The sequence below is a fragment of the Pseudorca crassidens genome, chromosome 11, assembly GCF_039906515.1.
Source record: "Pseudorca crassidens isolate mPseCra1 chromosome 11, mPseCra1.hap1, whole genome shotgun sequence".
NCBI classification, from domain to species: Eukaryota; Metazoa; Chordata; class Mammalia; order Artiodactyla; family Delphinidae; genus Pseudorca; species Pseudorca crassidens.
The window spans coordinates 58,733,407-58,744,983 of record NC_090306.1 but is presented as its reverse complement, the minus strand read 5'-3'; the positions used below and the strand labels follow the sequence as shown (position 1 = coordinate 58,744,983).

The 11,577-nt window shown below is 40.5% G+C and overlaps 1 protein-coding gene across 3 annotated transcripts in view; it reads left to right on the top strand.

Moving 5' to 3' along the window:
• Positions 1-3,714: 3,714 nt before the first annotated feature.
• The window catches only part of CPM (carboxypeptidase M), a 134,540-nt gene continuing 126,677 nt past the window's right edge, over positions 3,715-11,577 (top strand). For 2 of the 3 annotated variants that reach the window (XM_067697285.1, XM_067697284.1), the window contains exons 1-2: positions 3,715-3,820; positions 4,126-4,288. In XM_067697285.1, coding sequence (XP_067553386.1) covers positions 4,129-4,288 — 160 coding nt within the window. In that variant the 5' untranslated portion in view covers positions 3,715-3,820; positions 4,126-4,128. Of the gene's footprint in view, positions 3,821-4,125; positions 4,289-11,577 lie in introns of those variants that run through there. The other variant, XM_067697286.1, reaches the window with a different exon arrangement.

Sequence of the window (11,577 nt, the reverse complement as noted above, 5' to 3'; positions counted from 1 at the left end):
ACAAATGTACAACATTAGGGGACTAATTAATACCTAAATTTGTTTTAAGATGGTTGTTTCTGGGTAAATGGAATTTGTAGATTTAAAAAAATTCTTTTACCTTATTCATATTTTCTTGTGACACTTTTAGAAGAAGAAAAAAGCAAGCTGGAAGGTCACAAAGTCTAGTTTCATTGGTCTTCCCATTTTTGCTGACATCTATTGAGGTATTTAGCCCTTGACCTTAGTCTTCCCCTCTGCTCCAATTCCTACCACTATCTCAGGGAACTTCAGAGTTCTGTCCTTTGACAGAATCATCTACCCACGCTAGTTTCAAATTCCTTAATATCCCATTTCCAATGACCTTCACTTCTGTAATTCACTCCGCAGAAATTGTAGATCCCGTCTTCATTTAGAACTGTTTACCTCTGACACTTCTGTGCTTTTCACTCTGTTTTGATTTTAGACGAAAATGCCTTCATTGTTCTTCCGACTAAAAGTAACACGTTTAACTGCAAACTTTTTCAGAAAATACAGAAAGATTTAAAAAAGAAAAATCAAAACCTGGCAACTTAGAGCTGACCACTCAGCATTCTGTAACCCTTAAAACTTTTCGCTAGGAATAGTTTTTTGTTTGTTTGCTTTTCAAAATGGGAATTTACTATTCATTTTACTTTTACAATCTGCTTTTTGCCACTCAATGACTTATTTTTTCAAGCCAATAAATACACACCTATATCATCATTAATGTGGCTGAAAATATTTTATTGTATGGCTATAATATTCTTTATCTGACCCAAGGTGTCTCAACCTCAGCACCAAAATTTGGGGCTGGATAATTCTTTGTTGTGGGAGGCTGTGTTGTCATTGGAGGATGTTTAGCATCCCTGCCCTCTACCCACTAGATGCCAGTAGCACTGTCCTCCCTGCCCCCCACCCCTACACACCAGTCATGACAATCAGAAATATTTCCACCTATTCCCAAATGTCTTCTTTGGGCAATGTTAACACCCAGTTGAGAACCACTGATATAATCAACCTGCTATTGTTTGTTTATCTACTTTGTCACAAAAACAGTGGTGCTTATAAAGATCCTAACATATAAACTCAGCACTTCTCCAAATTACTTCTATAGCTTAAGTTTTTATCAAGAGAGAGCGTATTTAAAACTTTGATGTCTATTCCCCAGATTTCCTACAGAAAGGTGTATCAATTTATAATACCATTAAAATAGCAGAAATGTCATTTCCCCAGATCTTGTTCATTTCTAGGTATTATCAATCTTTTTAATCTTTCTTGGTGGTAAGCAAAACAAAATATTACTTTCCCCTTTTAATGTGTAATTCTTTGATTGCTAACCAGGTCAGTAACTTTTACTATGTTTATTGACCATTTGTATTACTGCTTTTATGAACCACCTATTAATGGCCTTGCCCATTCTTGATTTTGTAAGAGCTATTAATTCTTCCAGTTTGCAATTTTTTGGGTAAACTTTATGCTGAGTTTTCCTTATAGAAGGTATACATTTTTATGATGTTAAGTTATCTGCCTTTTTATTATGTTTTTACCTTTAGTGGTGTCGTGCTTAGAAAGATCACCTCTGAAGTCTTAAACTTTAGTGTTTTAGTCTATTAGGCCAACGTTTTATTCCTCCATGTCTTTCACACTCTAACACTAAACTTCTTTGACCTCTAGACCATTGCAAATAAAATTTGAACGTACATAGGACTGGAAATCTTATTAAAATGCATGTTCTGATTCAGTAGGTTTGGTGTGAGACAAGGGACTCTGCATTTCCAGCAAGCTCCCAGGTGATGTCAATGCTAGTCCTGGACCACACTTTGAGTGGCTAGGTTCTGGACCTTCAGCCCTCAAACCCCAGGAGACTGGCTCTCTCCTGAATTTGCTTCCATTCCTTACCTAGTGTGAACCCCAAGGGCAGTAATTTCAACTATACCTCACCCCTTTGTTTATCTGGAATAAGAACCCTGGCAACCTCCATCCCAGTAATGACCAAGCCACCATCTTCTCCAGGCTTCAGCCACAGCATCACTAAAGGAAATCTCAAAACTGCCACTTGCTTCTGTAACAAATGTTTGATTTCTAAAGTCAGATCAGAAATCCTTCACTTTGTTCCTTGACAGTTCCCTTTCCCATTCCTTAGAGTAACTTTGCCTAAATTTAATCTCCTTGACCCTATTCCACCTCCTTTCAGGCCTCCAGTCAATGAACGACAATGAAAGAACTTCTTCAAACCATCTGGTAAAAATCACAGTTAGCATAGCAACTGCTGCATACTTTTTCTTTTAATCCACTCAAAAACCCAACACCATTGTATTAAGATTTTCCAACTCTTAGAGAATTCTGCTTAGATTTATGAATTAAACTGGTTATTTACTTAATAGATACCTCCCAGAGTTCTCACAATATGCCTGCCAACCTTATTTAGGTAAGCACAATTATCATTTCCATCTTACCGACTAGGAAACTAAGGCACAGAGAGTTGACACAACCATTGAGTGTCAGAGAAAGGACAGGGACCCATATCATGTGATGATATAATCATAGCACAAACTTCTTTACTCTGCTACCCGGGAATCACAGGGGGCCTCAGGTTCCAAACTGCTCAATTCTACAGTAGTATCTGTATCACAAACAAAGAAGAGGCAGGATGAAAAGTGACCTTTAAAAATTGTATAAAAAATAAAACAATAACTTATTTAACAACAAAAAAAGAGACAGGCGTTCACTAGCGGTTCTCAGCTCTTGAGGGCACGTTCCATTCACATTCCTGGGCCTCAGAAGTTTTGTTCAACCTATCTGGGGTGGGGCCCTGGCACTACTGTTTTTAATCTGTTAAAGGGGAATGTTATCCCAAATCAGTGCTTTTCAAACGTTTTACATTCAGTGGACCCGTGGCACAAGCCTCCCGTTACTCTGATAGGTAATGTGTGACAGGTGTGCGCAGTCTTTGCCCGTTCTACACACCCTCTGGGTTTCGGCAAAGTCCTTGCTATCTCTAGTGCAAACACAGATCACCCCATCCTTCCAGAAAGAAGCATTTTAGGTAGAGATAACTGAAACTGGCCTAGGCAGTGTTAGTGGCGGCAGCGTTGACTTTACAGTGATGCCTCTGATGCCTTCTTCCATGTGGTTTCCAGATTGCCAGTCTTCAATGTAACGCTGATTTAGTCAAATCTCATACACTATAAATATTTGTCGGAAAATTTCCTGGACTCCACACGACGGCATTTAAAACTTCTACACGCACGTTCTGAAATGCCACGAGACTGCAGAGCAGGGTTGGGCCGCCTGGTGCAGCTGGGAGTGCGGCCCTGGCGACTCGGGTCGGCGCCGAAGAGCAAAGGAGCCCGCTCGGGGCTGCGGGCGCCCGGGACTCGCGGCGCCTCGTGGGGCTCCAGGTGAGCCCAATACGCGCCGGCCCGCACCGCCCAACTCGAAAAGCCGTCCAAGCCTTTAGCGTCTCCAAGCTCGCTGCAGCTGGAGACACCTCGTGCCCCTTTGGTGGAGGGCCCCGGACCCCTTCAGCGGACGAAGCCGTGGCCGGGGTGAGCGCACTGCCAACCTGGGGCGCCGGCAAAAACTGGGGCCGCGCGAGGTAACTCGGTTTCGGGAAGCTCGCCGCCGCGCCCAGGGACCTCGAAGGAGGCAGAGGAGCCCGGACCGCCCGGCTCGGCCCCGCCCCGGAGTGCTCCTCGCGGCGCCTGAGTGGGCCGGAGAGACGTCAGTCAGGCGTCGTGGGTGGGACCCTGGCCGGGCTATTAATACTGGGTCCCGTCTGGCGGCAGCCGCCGGGCGGCGGTGCGCGCCTGTGCTCGGGGTGAGGAGCGGGACGCGGGGGGTCGGGCGCAGCTGCTGCAGCTGTCGGGCGGCGGAGAGCGGCCGAGACGTGGGGAGGAGGAGAGGGTGGGAGGCGGGATGGAGGGCACCAGGGGCTACCCGTGTTCCGGGTGCGCTAACTCCCGAAGCTGTAGCTTCCAACTTTTACCTCCTTCGGAAGCTGGGAGTGTTAGTGCCGGGAGATCTGAGACTATAGACAGCGGAGCCGAAGCGAGTAACGTGCACACTCCCCACTACCCCCTTCCTCACCTGCTCAGCTTTATTATTGTTTTTATTCATCTCTAGAACATGGACTGCGCCCGCCTCTGGCTAGGGCTGTTGCTGCCTGTGGTAGCTGCCCTGGACTTCAGCTACCACCACCAGCCAGAGATGGAAGCGTTCCTGAAGAGTATTTCCCAAAACTACAGTTCTATCACTCACTTACACAGTATCGGGGAATCTGTGGAAGGTAGGGTCCGTTTCGTGTACTTTCCCAAACCCCTAGTCCTCAGTTTCATTCATTAAATATGCCTTAGCCTCCTGTCCCCTCTCCATGAAGCGACTCAAAGGGTCTCGAGCGGTTCCATCCCTGCCTTGCGTGTTGGTTGTTTCTGCTTTTGTGTGTTGTGTTGCTTTTTGTCGGGAGTAGTAAGACCTGAATTTTACTAAACGTCTCCGCTGTCGTCCGGTGTCGAGTGCTTTGCGTTAATGGCGTTCTGTTTTGGGATCTTGCAGACAGTGATTTCCTGGGATGAGTACTTTAGGTTTTAGTTTTCTACATGAACTTCTGCCAAGGGAGTCTGTTTACCCATCTCAGGTTTGTTTCCCTTTTTGATGGCTTCTTTAAATATGACTCGGACTGTTAGGATCGTGTCTTCAAGCCTCTTTTAAACTAAAACAGGGCAGTTCTGTTGGTGAGATTTCTATGTCACATATAATTAGCCCTATGGCTTAAAGTTATGCAAAAAAGTGGCTTTGGTACTGATTAAAAGGCTATTTTAAAAGTTATCCATTTGAATGAGACAATTGCTGGAGAATAAGTGTACCACAGCAGTGATTGGTATTGCTCTTAGTATTTTCGAGTTCATTATTAATTACTTTGTTTTAATTTAGAAACCATATATTAAGTATAAATATACAACTATATATTAAGTAATTCTAATTTTAGTAGATAGGAAAATTGAATCATAGTGAAATTAAGTATTTTGCCCTAGAACACTCAGATCTTGAGTGAGTTTTATAACCAGGATTGGCACTCAGATGATTCTACTTTAAGGCTTAGCCATTTTGGGACAAGGCAAATAATTTTACCAGATATTATTATTTCTCAATCTTTTATTATATTGGTACCTCCCCAAAGAGATTAGCAAATAACTTAATGCTTAAATTATAAGTTTTGTCAAGTGTATGTAATTTGGATGTCAGCTCTTTATAAGGTGTATTTCAACCCCGTGTGAATTTTAGCTCTGAGTTTTTCAACCGATTTGTGAGTCTCTTAATTACCATATTCTTAAGTAATCGTTTTCCAAACAATTAAGGCCATGGTTTTTATATTTTAAAAGTATTACATAAATTTGTTTATGTGCAATGCAACATAAGAATTCTTGGCTTATGTGTGTAATGGCATTTTTGTTTTTAAACAACGTTGCTAAGGAGTTGGAGCCAGAATTACTCTATATTTTGCTGTATCATCCAAACTTATAGAGGTTGGATGTATGAGAAAGCGTATCTTGAATCAGCACATGTGTTCAGCCTTTTGAAATCATTTTCCCCTAGGGCTAGAGAAGAGCAATTTTAAAAGATCTAAGAATACTAATTATATTAATAAAGGAAATATAGAACACAACTAACTTGAGTTATTGTTCAGTCATTTAACCCACAAGGTGATGCCAGTGTTGTTAATTTTAAGTACTAAATGATTTGGTTTTTACTTTTTTCAAGCACAAAGTGCTTGTGACGGGACTCTCAACGTCAACCAGCTATTTTGATCTACCCTGTGTGCTATCAGACCACGGTAATAATGAAAGGCAGCAGGCTTAATTGTTTTTACCTGGTGTGCACTATTGTGGTTAAAGGACTGAGGAATTACCGTGTAAAAAATAAAATCTGACACTAGTTTAGGTCAAATATTTGTATTGAGTATGTTCTGAATAATTACTCCGGTTAAGAAAAATCCCAAATCTGCTATCAGGTTCTGAGTAGTAGGTTAAACTGCACGCTAGTAACTGGGAGTCGGTTGCCAAGCGTATTTGTTGGTACTCTTTTCACTAGATGCACAGTTTCCCCTGGCCACCCTACCCTCTGATGTAAGATAGCTTGCTTAGCAAACAAGATTTACCATATGTGTTATTTATTTTTCTTTGTTATTGTGAATGTGGGCAACATACCTAGAAGGGAAAGTAATCTTCCTACCTCGCCAAATACATTTTTAGTTTTTGTAGATGCATATCACGTGTATTTTCATTACTGTAATCATGGATTCTCTTCTGCTTTTTTCCCCCAGTTCACATTATTTCATTACGTATTTCCATGAATTGAAAGGTCTGCGGGTGTGAGTTTATTGCTATATAGTCTTTTCTCCTCGATTATGTGAATTTCTTAGTCATTCACCTCTTTGCGGCATCTATATAGCTTCTGGTGGCCTCTGTTATAAACGGTGATGCTAAAAAAACATTGATACATGTCACGATTAATGGCCTTCTATTATAATTGGTTTTTTCCCAGTTTTTAATTTTGAAATGTTTGAAACCTACCCAAAAGCTGAGTACATATATACACTTCACCCAGATTCAGCCATAGTAGACAGACCATATTTCAGTTGAGCCTTCTAGAGGAAATCCCACTACCTAATATCAGAGTAAAGAAAATCTTAGGTAAAACAACAGAGGCAACTATAAAACAAAAAGAACAGACAGCTGAGTTGAGAAAAATCAGAAAATGTACAATGTTCATTGATTCATTCCTTCATTCAGTTAAGGGAACACCTCTCCTATCCTTTTTTTTTTTAATTACTCCTAAGCCCCTTTGTCTAGCATGTTCCTGGCACGTATTCAGTGATTTTTATCTGTTTGTTTAGTGGCTTGACTATTTACTGAGGGATAGCTATGTGAAGCGAGCAAAAAGTTGTGCCATTTGTGCCCTGCTGTCAGGTAGCCCCCTTTAAAATACAAATGTATTTATTATAGATTCCCCAGCTATTCTCTCCACATCCCCCCAAATTGGTTCTAGGACCACTTTAAATGAGATTTCCTACATCTCTTAGAATCTTGTCCTTCCTCCTGCTAAGTCTAACCTTGATCTGAATAAGGAAGGTTGCAAAGAGCAAGGGTTAGATAATAAAATCTGTTCTAAAGTGCTTTCCATGTATTTGGTGTTGTAATACATTATTTCAATCTCAACAACTCAAATAGGCCTTATATTCATTTACAGAAAGGATCCAATGAGGCACAGAGAAGTTAATTAACTTGCTGAAGATCACACAGCTGATAAGTGTTAGAGGGAGGCTTCAAACTCAGATCCACCTTCTCTGAAGCACATCTCTTTCTCATTAAGGAAGCAGTTTGACACAGATGTGGCTGGTCACATGAAGACTGAGGTAGTTACTGGAGGGTTTCAGAGTCACGTTTTGGGCACACTGGATCTGAAAGTAAAGCTTCTACCAAGGATCCAACACAGTAGCCCGTAGCCACTTGTTTACTGAGCAGCTGAAATGTGACTAGACCAAATTAAGGTGTGCTAAAAGTGACTTTGAAGATTTCATACAAAAAAGTAAAATAGTCCATTAATATTTTTATATTGATTCCATGTTGAAGTGGTAATATTTTAGATATAAAGGCTAAATAAGAAACATTTAAAAAAAATTTCAGCTGTTTCTTTTTACTTTTGTTAATATGGTTGTGGTTTCTAAAACATTTTAAATTACATATATGACTTGCACTATATTTTGATTGGGCTGTGCTGATCTAGACGGAAATTTGTTATTAGCAATTTTCTTTTTCTGAGTACAAAAGGAACTCAAGTTCATTTAGAAAATTGGGAAGATACAACAAAGCACCAAGGAGAAAAATAAAATCTCACCGTCCAAAGGAAACACTTAGTAGACCTGAAAGACTATATGCCCTGTTTTGTGCCTTTCTCCCCTCCCACTGAGCCAAATATCTTGCTTGCCCCTGCAAACATGTTATTTCTAAGACCTGAGTTTTAATGCCTGCTTTTTGTCCTATCAATGGATATACTGTTGTTTATTTAACTTACACCCCACTGACATTTAGTTTGTTTCTAAATTTTCCTGTTATTAAAAAAAAAAGTGCCATAGTGGACACCTTTGTAGCTAAGACAGCAAAAGTTGTCAGAGCACACGCAGGCTTTGGAACTACAAGGCCCAAGTTCAAATTCTACATCCTCTACTTTGTAGCAGTGTGACACTGGGTGGTTAGAATAATTCCTGGCACGTAATAAGTACTACATAAGAGTTGCTGTTAAAGATACATTACCTGCTATTGGGGATATATTTCCGAAAAGGAAATTACCAGGTCTTAAAGCAATTCTATGTATTTGATACATGTAACCAAATTGATTTCCAAAAGGAGTATTGATTGATGATCTCAAGAAATGTATGCTTACCTCTTCTCTTTTTTTTTTTTTCTTGCGGTACGCGGGCCTCTCACTGTTGTGGCCTCTCCCGTTGCGGAGCACAGGCTCCGGACGCGCAGGCTCAGCGGCCATGGCTCACGGGCCCAGCCGCTCCGCGGCATGTGGGATCTTCCCAGACCGGGGCACGAACCTGTGTCCCCTGCATTGGCAGGCAGACTCTCAACCACTGCGCCACCAGGGAAGCCCTTACCTCTTCTCTTATACCAGTCATAAATCAGGCATTCCTGGTTTGAAAGATTACTGTAGTATTTGTGAAAGGGTACAAAGTTTTGGTCATACAGGATGAATATGTCCTAGAGATCTACTGCACAGCAGAGTGCTTATAGCTAACAATATTGTTTACTTTAAAATTTGCTATGAGGTTAGATGTTATGCTAAGTGTTATAGTGATGATGATGATGAAAGATTACTGTAGCATAAAGTTTTCGTTGTTGTGTTTAAAGTATAAAGGAGAATTTATTTCTCCTGCATTTTCCCCCAAGGATTCTCACCTTCACATATGCATTCAACAGATATTTATTGAATTCCTCCGCCAGGAGTCGTCATAACATTGCAGATACTCAAAAATCTCGCTAGAATTGGTTTAAGACTCGTGCCCCAAAGAGGCATGTACTGTGCTCATGTACACAGACCTCTCACTGCCTACTCCCCTTGCCTGGGTAGAATGTGGCTGGCGATTTACCCTCTGAAAAGGACACGATACGAGATTTTGCCACAGCATTCGATTTTCTGTCACCCTATTCATTTCTCAAGTGTGATCGGCAAGCCAGTTTGCTTGAGATCCTGTATAAAATGCTTTCTGTGATGTAAATATTGACATATTGAGGACTAAATAGCAAGACAGCCACTAAAATCTGGGAATTTCAGCTGTAATATACATACTTGTGATTTAAAGTTACATTGGGGTAGCAAGCCTTTCCCCTTCTTTAACTAGAAATGTGAAGTCCTTTTCTGAAACACCTTAGGAACATCAGCCTTGTTTTATAACCATTAAGTTTCTTAAAGACACTGCCTTTTTTTCTTACAAGGAAATGATTTAGATTTCCACTATATTTGTGGTATGAGATTTTAAGAGGAAGAGACAGAATATCCAGAAAGTAACACAGATGTTACTCTGCTTCAACCACCAATACTTTAGTGGCATTTGAAACTTAAAAAAATAATAATTGCAGCCAACATTAAGTGAATTTTACTCTTTGCCTGGCACTTTACATATACCCCTCAATCACTCTAACAACGGCACGAAATACCGTTATTATCCCCCAATTTACATGTGAAGAATTGAGATTGAATGAATCATCCACAGTTAGTAAATGACAGAGGGGTGATTGGAGCCAAAGCCTGTCTTGTGCCAAATAGTGGACCATTAAAGCTCTTTGCTGTAGAGAAAAGTTTCTCCAGTTACCTCTTTCTCTGTTCTTGTCCCTTTTCCCCTCCCCCATACATCCTGCTCCTCCTCTTGCCCCGACTGCTGTGATTCTGCAAAAGCTGAGAAGCATCCTCCATCATCCAAGAAAAGGCCCGTGTAAAATGTATTTTATGTGTGGAGTGATAGGCTGTGGAATCCTAGACCCCTTTTCAGTATTTACAGTTTCATCCAAAGCAGTGTGAATTACATATTTTCGTGTAGACTTAATTTTTTTTCTATATACTAAAACTGTTTGGTTATGAGGCAAAAGGAGAAGACTGAGATTCTGGTTTGCACACTTTCAGGACACCCACCCACCAAAATGCTGTCTCCTGAGTTGAGAACAGTGGTTCTCATTAAGAGAAGTACTGCCCCCTAGGGGGAATTTTGGAAATTGAGGGGAGGTTTAGGCCATAACTTTGAAGTCTTTGGAGGGGGGACCTCGCTGATGCATCCTCCTGATCTTGTTAGCAGCACACAGAATAGTCGTGCCTAGTGAAAAATCGTCCTCCACATTTTCTAATGTCTTCCATAGGTGCAAGACCAGCTTACCAGCTGAAACCAGTTCCGATTTATGTACAAACACAAAATACTTTTTTCCCACAATTTTAATATGTACCAAACTTTCCAGGAATAGTACCTGTAGGCAAATTGAGGGAAAATTCAATTATATTTTTCTCTGAACTTGGTTCCGAGATATTTCACGTTCTTAAAATCCTGGCATCAGTGACCACACAGCTGAATCAGTCTGCGTTTGTAATAAATGCCTTCACCGTAAATCTCAAGAATTGATCTAAGCAGCTTTTTCTTATTATAAGTTGCTTTCTTTTTATTTCCCCTTTATGTAAAGTTTGAACATTTTATCAATCTTTCTGAAATTACGTATGCAAATATTATTTTCTGTGGATTTCATGCCAGCATGGTGAAGGAGGAGCTGCAAAATCTTGGGCGTGAAAAAAGAGGCATCAACTGATGGGGTTAGGGACTGTCGGTCTGAAACCACAGATGCAGAGAGCTGATAAAACCCACTTCAAATTTATGTAGCCAGCATACAGAAGGTGTTTGGTTTCCGTTCTTAATCAAAACACGAGTGCCTAGTGGTAACACCGCAGTGACGAATAGTATCTAGAGTTGAGAGACAACTGCCATTCGCCCTGTTTCCTTCCTTTGGTTTGTGAATTTAGAATGCCCCTTTCTCGAAGAGTGCAAAGTCAGAACGTAAGATAAGAAGACTCTTAAAGTAAAAAAAAAAATGTTTTTTATTGAAATATAATCGATTTACAATGTTGTTAGTTTCAGGTGTACAGCAGAGTGATTCGGTTATATATAGATCTCTTTTGCAGATTCTTTTCCCTTAGAGTTTATTACCCAAAAAAAGGTAAAGTTTTGAAGGTTATATCAAATACCAACATGCATTTGGGTTAGGGGAAGAAGATTAAATCAGAACTTCCTATGTAGTGATTGAAAAGAATTGGTATTCTTCCTAGCTCCATAGCCATTCAATGTAATATAGGGTAGTAGTTTGCTGAGAGGTTAGGAAATCCTAATTTGAGTTTGTGTGCAAATAAACAGACATAAAGTAAATAAAACAGACATAAGTTGCACATTAAAAATGTTTTCTCAACCCTGTTTTACAAGGACTGCTACATGTCAGATGTTTAAAAAGTATACATTTTCTGGTCTGTGACCCTTCATGT